General features: G+C 44.2%; 1 protein-coding gene across 4 annotated transcripts in view; it reads right to left on the bottom strand.

Moving 5' to 3' along the window:
- NMS (neuromedin S) overlaps positions 1–19,533 on the bottom strand; it is a 418,782-nt gene that overhangs the window by 339,886 nt on the left and 59,363 nt on the right. For 3 of the 4 annotated variants that reach the window (XM_069204398.1, XM_069204399.1, XM_069204400.1), the window contains exon 1: positions 12,416–12,505. In XM_069204398.1, the coding sequence (XP_069060499.1) occupies positions 12,416–12,497 (82 nt within the window). In that variant the 5' untranslated portion in view covers positions 12,498–12,505. Of the gene's footprint in view, positions 1–12,415; positions 12,506–15,590; positions 15,725–19,533 lie in introns of those variants that run through there. The other variant, XM_069204401.1, reaches the window with a different exon arrangement.

Genomic DNA, 19,533 nt, shown 5'->3' with positions numbered 1-19,533 from the left:
GTCTTTGTACCAGAGTGCTACTACCAAAGCCCCGCACACCAGCTGCATAAGATGCTGCCATACTACATTTGGTGTTATAGAGAGTCAACATTTCTTTAACAGGCTCAGTGCCCAATTTAATTGTGAACTGGTACACACCTTTGATACTTCTCATCAAATTACCACAACTAGCTCTATTTGACTTTTCCAATTAGCTTGTGAAGAGAACTGTATACCGGTTACATTTTGGACATTTAAAATGCCTTTTTCCTTGGTGTAATTAGGACAGCTTTTGTACCTCTCCTTCCCACAACTTTTTGCAAAAGGATTTTTTAGGTTATTCTTCAAATCTCACTCCTCCATATTAACAATAAAAGAATTTATGGGCCAGATGTATCAAAGGATTTTGCATTTGCAAATAGTGCGAATCGGTAAATACCACTGTTTGCAAATGCAAAATCGCCTTTCACGATGTAAGAAAGGCATTCGCAGTGCAAATATAAGGAATTGATAAAATAGCGATTCCTTGCAACTGCGACATGAATTTGCAGGGTCGCAGTCTGCGAATCGCAAATAGTGACATGAAATTGCGATTCGCATTCTGCGAATCGCAAATAGCGATCTGTTCTGCGAATCGCGAATTCCATATCACAATGCAATGCATCAACAAATCGCAAATTGTGAATATTTGCAGAATGGCCTTTTACACATGAAATTTACCACAAAGTGAAATCAGGCGGTAAACAGGTGCAACCTATAAAGTGAGGCCCAGAATGACTCAGCCTCTTTTCCACAATGGCTGCACCCTACATGGTGGCGAGGAGAATGAGGATCCTGGCAGGTTTGAGGAGAGGGAGGAGGAGACAGGAGCGCATTTTTAGAGTGTGCATTACCCTTTTTGACCAGACAGAGGAGGAGATATATGATAAGTACAGGTTAAGCTCACCCATGATACTTGACCTGATAGCTGATCTACAACCCCTACTGCAGCGAAACACACACAGGACCAATAGCATACCCACCTATGTGCAGGTATTATGCTGCCTGCACCTATTAGCCTCTGGGAGCTATCAAGGGGTCATAGCAGCAGCTGGAGGGGTCTCAGAATGCTCTCTCACGCTTTTTCAATGCATTTCTCAATGCCATTCTGAGCAAAATTCAACAGCACATAAGATTCCCCAACACCCCACAGGAATTACTACAAACAAAATTCAATTTCTATCAGATTGCCCAATTCCCACATGTAATAGGCGCCATTGATGTGACACATGTAGCTATGTGTCCACCATTGGCCACAGAGTATGTTTATCGGAACCGTAAAAGTACACATTGTATGAACATACAAGTAATTAGCAATGCCTCCAACATTATAACTGATCTGGTGGCCAGATACCCAGGTAGCACACATGACTCCTACATCTTTTGGCACAGTGGAACAAACACAAGACTACTTGCTGGGGAGTTTGGCGAAGGATACCTACTTGGTAATGTTATAGTTGACAATGTCGCCTTGATGTATATGTGATGTCACAGATAACAATTACTCGTTTTACTCTCCTGTCGTTCTAGGAGACAGTGCCGATGCTGTGCAATCACTCATACTGACGCGCTATCTGAATCCTGCAATGCCAGCCGAAAGGAGGTAAAATGCTGCTCACAGGACAACCCGCAGCGTTGTTGAGCGGACCTTTGGCCTGCTGAAGAGCCATTTCAGATGCCTACACAAGAGTGGTGGTGCACTACAATACAGCCCTGAAACTACATGCAAAACTGTGGCTACTTGTGCCATGTTGCACAACATTGCAAAAATGAGGGGCATACCTTTGGAACCCACCGAGCCGGACTCAGATGAGGATGACGATCCCTTGCCACCCCTTCAGCCAGCAGACAGAAGCAGTGCAGCAAAGGGCAGACAAAGACGTGCTGAGATCACACGCAACTATTTCTGATGTAAGTAATGACAATACCATGTCTATTTTATTTATTGCTGTAGGAAGCATCTTTATTGCCTTGACTTCAGCTAATATATGTGTGATTAAGACATAGGTATGCACTATACACAAACAGGTGCGAGTAACAGTGTCACACTATTAGCATCATAGTATGACTACTCTGCTACGTTAGGCAAGTTCCCTGTATCCCTCAACATTACTTCCTACATCCACGCACTCCACTTGAGTGCTCAGTGGCCTCGGTGGCACCTCTTGTAGCGGGTTCAAAGACAGTACTGTGTCTGGTACTGCGATGCCTAGGATCCATCACAGGGGCTGTGAGACTGCTGAGGCTAGAGAGCTCCTCACTATCCCCACCACCAAGTTTGCTGTTTGTAGCACTCCGTGCTGTCTGCATTGTCTCCAAAACATTGGTTATTTGCACCTATCCTTGTGCAACGTCCCGAATGCAATGTGCCATCTACACTTGTATGCCCACAGCACGTCGTGATACCAAAGCAGTTGTGGTCATGAGCCGATTGACAGATCTGCAGAACCCAGCCAACCTGCCCATCAATTGGTAATGGCGCCTACGGTGGCTGACATGCTCCTGCTGCATCACAGTGCAGAGTTCCCTAATGGTGTTTTTCATCTCCTTTGTATTTTCTAGTGCTGTTTGCTGTCCCTCATGCCGCTTGCACATGTTTTCATTAAGAGACTCGAACTGCTTGTGCATTGATCCCATGTATTCATTGAGTGCATCCAACTGCTTGTGCATTGATCCCATGTTGTCATTGTGAGACTCAAACTGCCTGTGCATTGCGCCCATGTTATGATCGATTGACACCAAGGCCTATATTTACACTTTTTAGCGCTGCATTTGCATCGTTTTTTGACACAAACTCAGCGCAAAATTACAAAATACAAATGTATTTTGTATGTTTGTGCCACTTTTGCGTCAAAAAATTATGCAAATGCAGCACTAAAAAAGTATAAATATGGGCCGAACTGCCTGTGCATTGACCTCATATGTTTACATAGCAGGCGCTGCACTTTCAGCATGGAAGCCTCAAGGCCACCAAACAGTGATGGGCCGTCACATTCCTCTGTGCACTGTCTTCCTGCTTCCCGACACCTCCGGAGGGGAGTGGACTGACGCTGGGACAGGGACTGCTGTCTGTCAGTGCTTCCAGCGTCTGGGGGTGGTGTGGGTACTTCATCCAGCATTACATCAGAGTCCAGGTTGTACTCAGGGAGATGTAGCACTCTTGCCCTGCGTCTAGTTAGTGCATGTATGAAGGAGTCACTGGTGTTTGAGTCGGACTGTGGCTGAGTTTCACTATCCCCCACATTTCCACCTTATGCTGCGTCAGGGCCCGGATTATCTGCAACAAAAATGTGCAGCATTTCATTTTTGATTAGTACACAAATAATTTCGTAATAGTATTAAATGTACACTGGCATAGTATCACTGACAGTCTTTTGTGTTGTTTCTCTATTTGGTTTTACACTATATTTCTATTTATGTGGTATTTGCACTTTAGGGGTATGGACTACCACTCCCATAAGGCATTGTTGTGTGTAAGATGAGGCATGGACTACTTATCACACTGCATAGTGCCATAGCTATTTTCTAACGGGCATTTGTACATGCACATATGGGGAAACACATCATTACTGCCCTTACCTTTGCTGGTGCTGGGTGTGCCTGAGGTGTCAATGTCAGTGACACCACTGACAGCTTCAGGAAGCAGGGTGGACTCCACCATGTCTTCCATTGGTGTAGACGGTGTCTGGGTGGGTGGTCCTCCTCCAGTGCTCCTTGCCTCCTTCAGCCTGCTAGCTACCCTCTCTTTGGCACGTGAACGCAAGTCGTACCAGCGCTTGCGTATCTCCTCGACAAAGCGCTGCGCAACACCCACTGCGCATATTTTGGTCTGGATGTCTGACCACAGTTTCCTCTTCTTACTTTCAGGTACCTGTAGTGAGTTTTTTCAAAAACGTTTGTTGTGGTTCCTGATCACCTCCTCAGTGAGCACCTCCAATTCCTGCTTACTGAATTTGAGCTTGCAATTCCTGTTTCCTTTCTCCTTCACATTCCCATCAGTAGCCATAATCCTGTTTGGTCCTGGCTGGCTCTCAAGGCTGCCTCCCTGGTGCTTGGCTGGGTCTCTCTGCCTGCTCCTGTGAGTGAGGCTTCTGGAAACAGCATGGGCTGACTCACATCCTGATTGTGATGTCATCAGGCTGTTCCAGGTTGCCGTTTTTGCAATTTACGATTTGAAAATACTGATTCGCTATTTTTTGCGATTTGGTATTTGCAACTCGCAAATTGCGATTGCGCATTTTAAGAAATCGCTATTACAGACTCGCAATTTTCATACACCCCATTTTGCATTTCTAAAATAGCGATTTCTTAAAATTTTCTATTTAAGAAATGCAAACCGGGAGCTTGATACATCTGGCCCTATGTGTTGTTACAAGACTATTGAGGTTTGAGATAATAATACTGCCATCTGCATATAATAAAATGGTATGAACCAACTTTCACAGCATCGATATAGAGGGATTGCAGCTTTTCATTTACACCATTTATATACAAGGAAAAAAGGAAAGGAACTAACAGATACCCGTGCCTGACACCTCTCTCTCTTTCTAAGGACTGTGCTAACTCCCCAAAAGCCCAAAATGCACCCTAGCAGTTCAGCTTTTGTACATATGGTCCAATAGAGAGATTATATCCACTGGCGCACTTAGAAACTATATACAGTGCCATAAATTATTATGATTTACTAGAACAAAGGCACTGCTTAAATCCATAAAACATAGAACAATCTCCCACCAGGAGATTCAGATTTAAGCATGGCTCTACTGTGCCCAATCCTTTCCTGAATCCATATTGGGCGTTGGTCAAAATTGCCTTATCTTTCACACACTATTCCAGTCTCTCTAGATTCTAGATTTTGCCAATTAATCTAAAACGCCTATGGCTCGATAGCATTTCAGATCTCTTACAAGTCCCTTCTTAAAATGGGAACAATAATTGTTTCCAACCAAGTACAGGGTATGTGTCCAGCACCATCCGCATTTTAGTACCCTGGTGAGCAGAGAGGCCCACAGAGATGGTAAATATTTGTATGTATCTAAGGGAACTCTGTCAGGACCTGGAGCCTTTCGCTTTGATCTTTTCTCTAGGGCTCTAGTAACTTTCTCTAAACTAAACAACATGGGAGCCAGCTGGAAATCTAAATCATCCTCAAGTTCAGAATTGTGGCTCCTTGAGGGGTTGAAAATAGATATGAATGGATCCATTCAATCATAAGCTGCAACTGAGCAATCTGTTCTTGGAAGGGCATGTTTACAGTTTTAAAGAAAAGAGACATGTCCCTAGTCTTGACCCATGGCTCCTCCATTATCCCATTTTTCATGTAAGACCTTTTTATATCTATCTTTACACATCTGGATAGAAAATCTGTTCCAGGGATGCCAAGAAAGGGTTTTAATTAGTTGTTCATGTGTGCTAGTACACCTTTTAGCAAACTATCCCTTTCCTAATTGATTGGCACCCTTAGCTTTCTTTAATGGGAAACGATTAATTGAGTTTGAAATTTCTTCACAAGCCTTAATAATGCAAGCAATTTTTGCTTCCTGCTCTAGGCAGGTCATAAAATGATGACTATTAGTAGTAATTAGAGACTAAAAGTTAAAAGTATAAAGTTAGATTAATCCACTCCAGACCACTTTCTGTTTACCTGATTCTGCCTTTCTACTGTAATGTTTATTTTTCTTGAAAGCTCCATGTGCTGCTGTATATGCATTAATACTATAAGCACTAAGGGATAATGGTCACGTATACAATTTTCTTCAACTTCAAAATTAAAAAGAGGAATCTTCAAATTAACTGATACCAGTATATTGACAATGGTACTCATAGTGCCTTATCCGATAAAGGTGGGTAGCAGCTTGTCTCTACCAGTGTGACAAATGTCAGCCTTAGTTAGGTTATACTCAATCATCAAGTTATTCAGGACTTCGCCGTAAGGATTATGATGAAAAATATCAACTTGCTCGCTGTGCATCTCAGTTCCCACATCACTTTGGAGGAGAGGAGGCATCTAGTAATGTTAAAATCCCCAGACCAGACTAGAAAAATGACACTTGCTCTACTCTGAAGAAAAGAGTTCAAATCTTTCTCCAGTGCATCAACTACACCCACTTGTGATATGTCAAATGTATTATTATAATAATTGATTATTCGAATATCATGGGTAGTGGTACGAATTGATAAGATGGTGAAGCTAAGAACAATTGTATCACTTTTAATACAAATATAATTGATACGAGAACAAGAAGACCACCCTTTCCCTTTGCCCTCTCCAACTGGATGGGGATGCAATGGTACAAAAGGATTGCAATCCATCCTCATCAAACTTGTGTACCAGCCATGTCTCTTGTAAGCACATGACCGGGGCTGTATTACTACAGTTTAGCCAGTCCTTAAAACCAAATGTGTTTGCAAAACTAGTGACACTCCATGAAATAACTCGAACTGCAAAGCTTCCCCAAGGATTGTCAATAGTCTTATCTGTATCCGTCCTCTATTTGTCATATAATTTGTTCCATTGTTTACAGATGTCACAAAAATACTGTTTCTGTCTCAAATAGAAAACAATAGTACTTCTAATCTCTCGTCCACCTCATAGTTTATGATATCACCAGGACTCATCGATACTTCATATTTTGACACATTATTTGGTCCCCCTTCTGCATAATCCTGACAAAGGTACATTTCTACAGAGTGTTCTGGGGGATGTCATTATGATGATATAATCCATATTTCAAAATTCCCTGTGACATATGTGTTTATGTCAGTGCATTATGTGCAATAAAAGCACACAAATATGTAATATATGTAAAATATATATTACATTTCACATCTAATAAATATAGTACATGATTATGCCTTTTATTGGTTGTTTGTCAATGGTTTAAAAGATCATACTTCACAAAAAGCAGTCTAACTGTGAATTAAGGGAAATAATTAATGGGGCTGAATGAATCTGCAGGAGATTTGGTTTCCCTAAATAAATACAAACGTTAAACAACGCATTTTTTATTTCCTCCGGTGCTGGCAAAAAAATCACTTTCACAATGACCAAGTTGCTGTTGTAACATTAATCAGCACACCTGACAAAGTCACCCTTGCAGGCCCAGCCTTGACTCAAACATCTACCAATGAATCTTCCCCAGTGTCGGAAAATAAACATTATAAAAGCACAATCCTGAAAGCAAGGAGTTTGACAGTGCCAGTTTCCACTTTATTTTCTTTTTTTGTATATGCCTTGTCAAATCTACTCTACAGCATCAATGCACTACAAATAGAACGCACGCTTAAGGATGTAATTTCCTTACAATGTGCATTGTGTTTACATTTTGATTAATAATAGTACACATTGCTGCATAAAACATATTTTAAATATTAGCACATTATCCTCAACAAAATCACACATTTATCAAAACTTGAGTCTGAGGCCAACAATGAACATTAAATGGATCACTCTCAAATGCGCAAAATCTTTCTAGGGAGTACTAAAATCAATAATATATTATGTAACAGAAAAAACACATAGGGTAGTGCTCTGTGTAATGTGGTCCTATATTGCCATCTCAGGTTTCAGGTGCATTTATAAAATGTAAATCTCACCACAAACCCTTTACGGTAACATAGGCCCACATGACACAGTTATCTGTTATGTATTGTATATATATATTATGATAGATAGATAGATAGATAGATAGATAGATAGATAGATAGATAGATAGATAGATAGATAGACAGATAGATGTGGGTGTATGTGACCAGGATACATAAGCCTAACCTAAGGAAGTGACTCTTACTTATCTGTGTATTTTCGGAACGCCTGATAGGAGCATGAACGTGTGGACATTCTACATACATGTGTATTTGCAAGTTTATTTAATTTTGGAATTTATGGTTGTGCAAATAACAAAATAATATGTGGTGAGTTATAGAAGGTGCATGGGTCTAGTGGCGCAACTTTGTCACCGAGATTCGGGGGTGTGGGGGTTGAATTTCAAAATTCTCATCTACAAAAATAGTGGGCCGCAGAGTGGAGGGGAGAGATGGGCTATGTTCTTGGTGGACTGTTTCCACAGGAATAGGGTCAGAAATGATTTTCATTGGGGGGGTCTCAGTCGAAAGTGCCACAGTGGGCAAAACACAATGGGTTGGAATGCTACCCCAAGAAATTGCCACTGGTTAAACAATTTTCAAGCATTCATCCTGTCATCTTTTGGAGGTTCTTTTTCGGTCAAACAATCACTGTATATATTTAAGTATCCACTTGTGTATCTTCATATATTGTATGGTTTTACGCGTTACCTGTGAGCAGGGGCTCCTAGCTAACCTCGTAAGGGTGCGATTATATTGAGGCAGCCTCAACAGAAGAATCTCGATGAAAGCGCCTGAATTATTCGGTAACGGTTGTTAATTGTTACAGGTCAACCCGCGGCGCTAAAGCGTGAGTAAAATAAGTTGGTACCTCAAGCTGCTGGCGCGGCTCCTGCATGCGGTTAAAGTTACTTCAGATCCCGGACAGCGCGCGTTGTCTCCATCGAGCGCAGAGAGATGCTGGTCTCCCAGGAAGTGGCCAGGGACCTCCTGACTCCAGGTGCCCGCCGCAGGACGAGGGAGAGAGCGTGGCCCTGAGAGGTGACAGTCTCATTCCGGAGTTACCACTGACCACGGTAGGCGATGACTCAGAGGACACATCAGTCTCGGATCGCACTCGTGCTCTAGGGAAGCTGGGTGGGGCTTCAGCACCATGGACAGGGGCGTCGGCTGAGGGTCACAGGGGCGGCAGCAGAACCAGGACAAAGGCGCTTCAGCTCTAGGACACAGGGTTAGCTACCAAGATCTCCTTGGCACACATGTATCATCTGAACCAGGACACGGGGGAACTCCCTGACACGGGAGCATCAAGAGAACCAGGACACGGGGGAACTCCCTGACACGGGAGCATCAAGAGAACCAGGACACGGGGGATTCCCTGTCACATGGGCATCACCATCATCAGGACAGAGGGGCTGCCTCTGCAAGACATAGGGACAACTCTAAGGACGATCAAGGGAACTGCAGAAGATGGGGCAGAAGATGGGGCAACTAAAGGATACATTGGATCTCCCAGACACAGGAGCCTAAGCAGCGCCAGGACATCGAGCGAGGCTGCAGCTCTAGGACACAGGGGTAACTCATGAACCCGGGTGGAGCGACGTGACAGAGAAGTATCAGCAGAACGAAGACACATGAAACGGCCTGACCCTGGAGTATCGAGAAAACTAGGATACAATAGCTTTGGCTCTATGATGCAGGGGAACTACCGTATACAGTGAGAACTCCATGACACATGGTTAGCAACAGAATCAGGGCAGAGGGGCCGCTCTTGCACACAGGAACATTAACAGCGCCAGGACACAACTTCAGCTAGAGGGCACAGCAGGACTACAGAACCAGGACAGAGGGCCTTCAGCTGTAAGACACGGGGAGCTCTCAGGCACAGGAAGAACTTCATGACACATGGAGAACTCCCAGGCACAGGACAAACTCCCTGGAAAAGGGAACTCCTAGGCACAGGATAAACTCCCTGAAACAGGGGGAAGTCCCAAATACAGGAAAAACTCCCAGACACAGGAAGAACTCCCTGACACAGGGGTAACTTCCAGACACAGGATATACTCCCTGAAACAAGGGTAGCTCCTAGACTGGGGAAGAACTCCCTGACACAGGGGGGACTCGCAGACACAGGATGAACTCCACCAAACAGCTGGATCAGCAGAACTAGGACACAAGGGGGTCCAGCTCTAGAACATAAGGGCACCTTCTGTACACAGGGGAAACGACATAACACAGAGGCATCGTCTGACCTAAGGCATATGACATTGCCTTTAAGATAAAAGGACTTTCACGCAAAGGCATATGGACATGAGTTGGAAGGTACAGGATCGTTACCTCCAAGACCAAAGGACCTACACTCAAAGGCACGGAGTCACGGGCCACAATGACATATAGGTTAGCTCCAGAACAGGTGAATTTACCCTCAAAGACTTCGGTCGTGTGTCCATGTACAAGTATTAGCTCCTGGACAGAAAAACATGCGCCTAAAGATGAGGGGTCATGACCCCAATGCATAAATGTATCAGCTCCAGGACAGAAGTGCTTTATTTAACTAAAAGACAGAGGTTATGAGCCCGAAGGCGCAGAGGCCTTAGCCCCAGGATAGAAGAACATACTCACCAAGAGTCATAATCCCAAAGGCACGGAGGTACTAACTCCAGGACAGGACATGCCCTTGAAAACACTTGGCATTATTTCAGTGACAGCGGCCCTTTCACTCAAAGAAGCAGAATCATGAGCTCCAAGGCACTGTGGCATGAGGTCCAGTTCAGCAGGCCACACACTCAAAGGCAAAAGTCATGAGCGCATAGGCACAAGGTTAATAGGTCCCGGACAGAAGGACTTTCACAATATAACCCCGGGGTGTCCGCAGAGAGCACCGGTGCCTCCCTGGAGCCCCCTGAAACGTTTTTGAACTGGTTCCCTGGAGTTCGGCTTGATGAACTTTGACAGGTCCCTAAAATGTGTGGTATTTGTAAATATTAACAGGCGCCCGAACTCAGTATGAAAAGTGTACCCGAAGACCCCAAATTCAACCCTACTGGAAAGGGTAACCTGCAGCTCAAAGGTATTTCAAAGTCCTGAGTATGTACTGAACGTGGATGTAGCAAATAACACTTTCTAATCAATGAATTAAGACTAAACATATTTTACCTAGTTTGAGACTACATTTTTAAAGTACACGACAATATATTTTCCGCTCGTGTGATCGCTTGTTACATACTACTACTAGCAAGAATAAATGAAATTAGGATACATTTAACTCCAAAAACGCAAGCGAAATACCGACGTCGCAAACACGTGGAAACATTTTTTAAATAACAATATTAATAATTGCTACTGTATGTAGCATTTGCCATTTCAAAGCACTGTAAGTAACAAGTGTAGTATCATTCTACAATGCTACCCAAATAGGTAGGATAAAATACTGGTTTGCTCGTGCCCGGATTACAGCAAAACCAACATGCGAAAGATTCCGTATATTTTGCGATGTACCTGCTCCTACATATGTAAAATACACTGTCTAACAGAAAAAAACCTCTTCGGTAAATAACCCTTGTTTTAAAAAAAGCAAACTGACTTTGCGTTCATTGTGTTGCATTCTTAACAGAAAAGGAAGCAACCGGGTTTGTCCCAAATTAAGTTTTCTCCTACAGTTTAGATGGAGACGACTGTTTGTTCAATTCTTTATCGCGAAAGAAAAGCAAAAATAAAAGTTCTTCCATGTTTTTGTTCCGGTGTAAATATGTAATGCAGACTACAATAAACCCGGATCGGCCCATTCCTCTCGCACGTGCTGGAAGAGAGCAAAATCTGCAGTTTTTCCACCATAGACAAATGCGTGTAATTTGGCATAGATCAATTTGCGGACTGTGAAACCATATTATATACTCTAGGCTGGAATTTTTGCATTCGTCCATCGGTGTTTTCTCTGTCTATACTGTATGTGAATGTAGTGGACCCTGCGGTGCACAGATCAGTGTTGTCCACCACTTTAAAATTCCCTTTCGGATTCCACTCCACCTAAGGGCTGTCCCAGACATATCGCCAACGTCACAGCAAGTGTGCCAAGGGTCCTAATGCAAGCAACAAGAATGAGCCCCATCCCCTGGTCTGTAGTAAGAATAGCTTTACTCTAGGACAGTGGTCTTCAAACCGTTTGCCCCCACTGGAACCCCCGCCCCCCCCCCCAAAGCCCATGCGCAGAATTTTCTCAATTAGCCTATTACATTGGCAATGTTTAAATATATAGAGACTTATTTCAACATTGCAGTTAGGTTCTGTTACCATTTTAAAAAATGCTATCAAATACATGGTTGCCAAACACTATTCTAGTCAGCGGGCATTACTAACAGTATTCACAGTGTGATTATTAGAAAATAGGGGGGGGGGGTTAAGGTTTTGGAGAATATTTGAAGTCCCTTCCCCAGTCAGGATATAAATGACAAAACATGTTAGTGATGACCCATTACAGAACAGTTTACTGCTGCTCATTCTTTTCTGTTAAAAACAAAGCACTGTTATCAGCATGTTTCTTTTGGCCAAAGCCTGGTGGACCCCTTGGGATCACCTGAGGCCCCACTAGGGGGGCCCGCCGGCCCAGTTAGAAGACTCATGATCTAGGTGAATCGAGCCCCGGTGCCACTGCACCTGATGCATTTTTAATAGCTACGCGCCTGTTTCTCGCGTGCACTTTGGAGAAAAGTCCCTTCAAAGTTGTTTTCACTGGCCTTCAGTGTGTGGGAGAGGGCATGCGGGGGTTTGCAGCTAGTCCCCCGGGGCTGTGAGAGGCGAGGGTCTTCACTCCTACCTGAGACGGACTGCAGTGCGCACAGGCAGAAGAGGGCGAGGAAGAGGCGGAGCTCGGAGCGCGGCGGCTGCTGCCCTGTCATGTTTCTCGGAGTCTGTTTCCCGCCTGCTGGAGAGGGACGTTTTATGCGCTCTCGCCTCTTAACTCCTGCAGGCAGGGGCGCGAGACGCGTGCCTCTGATGGGCCGGAATGAGGGGGCGCCCTCATTTGTAGCCCAGTGCGTCCGGTAGGATGGGGACCACTCAGCAAACGCCTCCTCACACACGCCAGCTCTGACCTTATCCATCAAATCAGCACGGATTTTTATTCCAGGCTTCAATAAGCGTGGAATGGAGAATCCATAGTGCTGGCCAACTGGGATTTGAGATGCATCTCCAAGTTTTTGAGTGAAGACTGGAGTGTTCCCTTGGAGGGGTGCTACGTTATACGTATTGATTACTTTCTTAGAATGTGTCGTATGTTCCAGACCTTCTATTGGCAGCTCCTTGAAAAATACCAGCCCAACGCGTGCACCACAGTTTCCTGTGATGGAGCGAGAGCTCGTGTCTGGTGAGCCAACAACCAGGCCCGGGCAAACAGGGATTGTTTAGATTCATGGAGCCACTTTTCCAGACAGCACCAATCGATGTTAAGTGGATATCCGATAAATACCAAAACTTAGGGCTCAGTGAGCGTATTTCTTGTTAATTGGAAAGGAAAACCGCTGATTTTCGGAAGGCCTGGGAGGCAGTGCGTAATTTGCAACATTTGTTTCAGTTAGTGCTAGACCTCAGACCAGTAACGAAATTGATTATGGATGAGTCAGGTGTGAGTTCATGTGGGGGGGGGGGGGTTCACTAGGGTGAAGACGTGGCACCAAATAATGTCAGGAACTTCAGACGCGCAGCCTCGGGGTCAAAGAACAGAAGGAGGCAAAGAAGACGTTACATAGAAGTCCTCAGTATATAACCAAATGGCGGGACCTTCAGGCCACGGTCGCATTGGTTCCCGGAGTTTAGCGTTTGAGAGGGACCGGAAGGTGAATTATGTCCCGCAGGGTTTTAACAGGCCTGGGTCCTGCCGGTCCTCTATCGAACAGGTGCCGAGTCGGGACCCTCTCACACTCGGGGTGAAAAGAAAAAATCTTAACTCGGCAGCACTACCAACCTTAATGACTTTGATGTAACTTCAAGAGGCACCTTACAGTTCTTTCACTCTCATCATTCCAGAACTGAGGCAATTATACAAGGACAGGAAGAAGTAGCAAAATATCAGTCGAGAAGCACTTTATGCTATGCACAGATTTTTTGCTTTTGTGTTTTTAAGCCACGCCCTAATTACAGGGACCACGCCCCTTAGAGAGACCTTACGTTTTTCATCCCTTAAAGTTTATGTGGTCACCATGGCCTTTGATCAGCAAGCACCCCTATTCCCATGGGCCTGTCGAGTGAAATATTAAAACCTATTATTTTGTTAAAGGTTTGTTCACACAACTCAACATGATATTTATTTCACCAGACACCAAACTGTTATTTGTCTGTGGTGTTTGTCTGATTATGAAAACAGTTCTAAGATTTGCACCTTCGTATCAATGCCCCTAGAATATGCTCAGTAATGTACAAAACGCAACAGCAATACAATTGCTTCAGTGATCGCACTTTAGGGATGTTTCCAGGGATCAAAACCCATTAATTGCCCTCTGTGCTCTAATGAACCCAAGCCAAAATGAATGATGTGAGAGGAGGGGGCGCGTCATCAACAGTTGTTAGTGCCTCACAAAATGTGAGCAAAAAGGCAATTTGCACTTAAGCCCCCACCTTCTGGTACTGAGGGGCGTTCGACTCGATTTTCCACCTTTTCGAGATGGTGGAACCTCGAAGAACAGTGTACCCAGTCACCGCCCTTCTTGACGGGGAGGCGGGAAGGGGGTCTCGGGGCATCTCACATTTGGTGCTTCCTCCTACATTTTCTCACTGCTACGGCATTCTATAAAAATCTGAACACTCTTTTATTACAAACATCATCTTCTGTTCTGACAATATCATTCTTTCTCAGTGAGTACTAGCTGCAATACGATAACAATATTGTCTTGACTGAGTATAGAGAGTGAATCAGGACACAGATGTAATAGTTGTTGATTTATTGTTTTGATACTCATTGACAGCTGGTTACCTTATAAACACTTCCTTAATAGTGTTGCTTTGTTTACCTGTAAATTATCTTCCAAAGATTTTGATATTTGTTTATTTGAATTTATGCCATTTCTGATTCTCAGTAAAACGCTCTGATGCTTGCTCAGTCTTGCATGCGCTATATCGAATCGCAAATAAATCCATAGCTCAGATACACATGCTCACTTTTCTTTCTGCTTGATGTCGCCGCTTAAAACGTTCCCCTAATCCATATAGTCTTAGAATGTAGGCAAAGAACATGAGTTAATGGGCACTGTATAAACTTTCTCCACCAGTTTTCAAGGAGGGTTCGGGGGCCTGGGAGGGAGGGGGGGGGGGTTGCTCAGGGGAACTGGGCAACCCCTGTGTTAGCAATAGCTTGCTGTCACAGGAAAAGTAAGAACCAGATTGCAACTGAAGACTGAATGCCAAGAACCACCAACCCATTGTGTGGCTTTCGGCTGTGGCTAGAAGGTTTTGGCAGTAGCTCCTGGCCTTTGGCTAGACCCAACAGCCAGCTCCCCCCGAACATGGGCTTCAGCATTGCACAACAGGAGCTGACTGCAAGGGCTGATCCACAGCCAGGCCCAAAACCCAACCCTCCATGGCTTTCACCAAGCTCAGTAATTGTTGACCGTAGGCCCTCCACTTAACCATTAGCAGGTGGCCAAATGTAACTTTGAATGGCCTTCTGCTGCGTGCAATAAAGGTTGGTCGCAGGGTCTGATCTATGGCCAGACCATGCACCCCCCTATCCATGGGTGGGTGATCTTTGTTGTGCAAGTCTTTCTCTGTGTGCAGTGTTGGATGTCGGCTATGGTGCCTGGCTTTGAGCCAAGAACTACACCCAAACATTTATGAGGGGGCAACGCCACTGCACATGGCCTTCAGCCCTGCAAAATGGGGGTTAGCCACAGAGCTTAGCTGTCAAACATTTACAGGGAGCCAACTCTATGCATACAACCTTCAGCCGTGCACAGTAAAGGTCAACTACATGGCCTGGCAGTAGTCCAGGTCATACTTACTGGTCTTTTCGGTACTGATGATGGAAGGCAGAAGCTGTCACGGTTTCAGGCGGGTCTGATCAGGACTCTGGTTGGGGCACCCCTTTAGGTCACAGAATATCTCAAAGAGGTAGTGTACTGGAGCAGAAGAGCAGCTAAAGACATAAAGGGGAAAGGACAGCTATGGATAGGCACAGGAAACAGGAACGTAAACGCAGAGCAACCTTAGTGTGAACAAATAGGAAACAGATTACTAATGGACAAACACACTTGGGTTACTACTAAGGCTGTACACAGGGTATGGCTCAGAACCTCCCACAGCAACAGGGAATGTCAATGCCTCTGTGCAGTTTGCTGTTACAGATAGTAACCCCGCAAGCCCCATAGAAAGGAGGCAGCAGAAGTGTTTCTGTCTCTGGACCCTTAGAGCACAAACAAGGATAGTACTTATATACACAAGACAAGCTCTTGTGGGTCCAGATGGAAACACAGTGGAAATTCCTGGAAAAACAGCAATAGCACACTGTCACTGTTAGGCACTAAAGACTACGTATAACACTCAACAAAGGATGGGGGCTGGAATTGCCTCCTGGAACCCAGGAGCCAACCCCAGAACAAAGGAAAACTAATACACTAGTGAAGACTGATAGAACACTTACCAGACGCAAATACCCAAAAGAAAACAGAAACAGAAGGAACAAACTAGGAGGCAGGGGCAGGGGCAGGAACTGGGAACAGGCTCAGGATGAAGCTAAGGCGGGAATAGGACTGGAAAACAGAGCGCAAGCTTCTGGCTGGAACAAACTGAAACAGGAATGGGAAACAGGGAGCAGGCACTGGCTGGAACAAGCAAGGACAGGGCTGGAATACAGGGAGAAGGAATAAGCAGTAAACAGGACTGGAAAACAGAGAGCAGGAACAGGACTGAGAAACAGGGCGTAGGCTCTGGAAGAAACAAACAGGTACAAGGCTAAGAGATAGGGAGCAGATTCTGGCTGGAACAATCCGGAACAGGACAGAGAAACAGGTCACAGGTTCAAGCTGAAACAGAACAGTAACAAGACTGGAACACCATCCGATAAGGGGTCTGTAACACAAAGGAATTAGACTCCAATACACGATGAGGATCTTGAGGAAATGGTTGCTTATAAGCAGTTCCATGCTGCAGTAAACCCAAGGTGGAATCACGTGACTGGGCTGCACAGGAGAGGTCTCAGGTGTGTGTAGTTTCAGACACTCGCAAGTTCTGAAGGAGAGGATCCGGTGAAAAGGAGCAACTGGACTTCTCCCATAGAAAACAATATGTAACAGAATCCAGGCTTTCCTGACTACCAGGCTGTGCATTATGGGATTTGCAGTCCCAGGAAGCAAATGTAATTCTACAAAAGCGTACCATAGCGAAAAGAGAAACAAACGGGAGTCAACAAGGGGCTCTAGTTAAGTGTTCAAGGTGATTCCCAGGCTACCGACAGTCCCATTACAGCGCCCCCTAGAAATGGGACGACAGAGTCGTAACACAAGCTGCAGCTGAGTTACATGTGTTGGTATCTTCTTAGATGTGACTTGTGTTTTAGAAATTGGAGAACGGAATTGGGCGCTAGTACTGACATAAAAAGTTACGTTGAGGTTTATGATGTGCAGCGTCTATCAAAGGAACGGAGCTTTTGTGTGGAAGTCCATGCATCTATTAATACGCAACATGCAGATGGTATTTGTGTTGTGTTAAAAAAGTGAGATTGGACTGAAGTTAGCCCTGAAGAAGTGGCAGAATAACCATAAAACACGTCACCAGCAGGCATTTGCAGCTTTGTGATACATGCAGGCCTGACTTGCCACGTATATTGTTGCAAGCAGTTGGTATATCACCTGTATAAACATAATAGGAATGGAAGTTAAAATACTTTTCTCTGGATTTACATGTGTATTAAGATGTTTTTGAAGCATTCGCAGTGATGTCTATGTTCAGTGATGACTTTGAAACAAATACAATGGTGTATATCGCAACATGTTTCAAGTTTTTTTTGATTCTCAAGATTCTTGCGAATATAAGTAATTGCAATTGAACGTATTTGACAATATTTGTGAATTCTGTTTTGTATGCAATTCTTTATGGCATCCATACTCCTCACTTCGTATTGCTTTATTTTGTAACCTGCATGTCAGAAGGGTAACTGGTATTGTGGGCGAGTGTGCAGGGCCAATGTGCCTCGATTATCCGTTAACACTATGCAAGTAAACCGGGCATACTTCCACTCCTCTGCAATTAACCTTCACTGTTTACTGCCATAGGTCCCTTTTTTTTTTTTTTTTTTTTCTCAGTTCACAGTCTAAAGTCAACAACAATAACATAAATGTTGTTATCAATGATATCATCAGTGATGTAACTAATGATGCCGTCAGTGACGTCATCCTGTTGTGTAGCCATTTTAGCTATCATTTTATCCATGTTATTTTAGCAAACTAGGCCTGCTGCTGTGCACTTTTACCTAGATATGTTTTATTTCAGCTTCGTTACATTATTTTAACAGTAGCCACATTTTTTGTCTTGTTTTATTTTCTCTATCTAGCTGTTCTTCGCCTAGGTCAACACTGCTTTCTTAAACAAGACATTTCTTTCACTCTGTGCATTCTCAAGACTGCAGCAAGATAGGTTGCCTGCAAAAGTGGTACACTTTGTCTTCAATTACACAGAAACATACACACTCTTATGTAGGGATCCTTTCTTGGAACATCAGCTGTTTTATTTTAAAATCACTACTTTGACCCATATACGTTAGAGGGAGATTCCAGCCAGATGACCACCTCTGTATGCTGATTGCTGAGTACTTTGCTGTAGCTGCTTATGTTGACTACAGGCCTTTTGCTCAGGTATGAGGGATGGTGGCTTCCCAGGGGGATCCTGAAGGGCAGAATTAGATCTTAACATGCAGTGCTCTAATATAGCCTAGGTAGGAACTATCCTTAACAATCTTTCGCCCTGATTTTTACTTTTTGGTGCAAAACTGCACTATTGCAGTTTTGCACCAAAAAGTTTAGCACCGGCTTGCACCATTTCTGTGAACCAGCCAGGCACCATATTTATAGAATGGTGCAAGCCGGTGCAAAGGGTGGCTTAGCATAAAAAAAAAAAATGACGTTAGTCGGGTGGGTCTGGCGCTATGGAAGAAGGGGGTTTGCAACAAAAAATGACGTTAGGCAGGTTAGAGTAGAAAAAAAATGACTCTAACCTGCCTAGAGTCATTTTCTGATGCAAAACCATCCATACCACATGACTCCTGTGGTAGAAAAGACAGGAGTCATGCCAACCATCCCAATGGTCAGCACCGGGGACCAGGGTCCCCTGGGCATGGCCATTGCACCCAGTGCCATGTAGGGGGGCCCATTTCAGGGCCCCTATGGCACTTTAAAAAATAAATGGTTTGGGGGCCCAAGTCAGGATTCAAAGATCTCCCTGGCCATCCTAAGGCCACAAACAGTGCCCCAAAATCTGCTTTTGTGCCTTTTGTTTCTGGACTCAGGGACCAAGTCCCCACATCCTGTCATGCCACCTGCAGCATTTTTTCTGTTGTTGTGGACAGCCAATCAGAGGGCTTCGGTTGAGCGAACCCAACTTAGGTTTTTCAGAACTCAGAAGGATAACTAGAGAGAAAATGTCCTCGCCCTGTCGGATTTGAGTATTTTTTGCATTTTTGGACTCTCAAAAGTACAGAAAACCATATAGCAAAACTCTGCAAGTTTGCGGTCCAGATATCTTGGAAATTCAGTTTTCAAATGCCCAGAAATGATCACTTTTAAATGGAATGTTTTTGAAAACTAAAGAATGGGATTACACCAAACCAAGCAAAGTTATGTCCGTCAGTGAAGTTCTATTTTTATGCTAAGTCTGGTGTAATTCTATTAAGCTGATTTGTATGTATCAAGGGGCAAATAATCATATGGGAGTTAAATAGGAAATGTCATGTTT

The sequence above is a fragment of the Pleurodeles waltl genome, chromosome 8 (assembly GCF_031143425.1).
Source record: "Pleurodeles waltl isolate 20211129_DDA chromosome 8, aPleWal1.hap1.20221129, whole genome shotgun sequence".
NCBI lineage: Eukaryota > Metazoa > Chordata > Amphibia > Caudata > Salamandridae > Pleurodeles > Pleurodeles waltl.
This window is presented reverse-complemented; position numbering and strand designations above follow the sequence as displayed.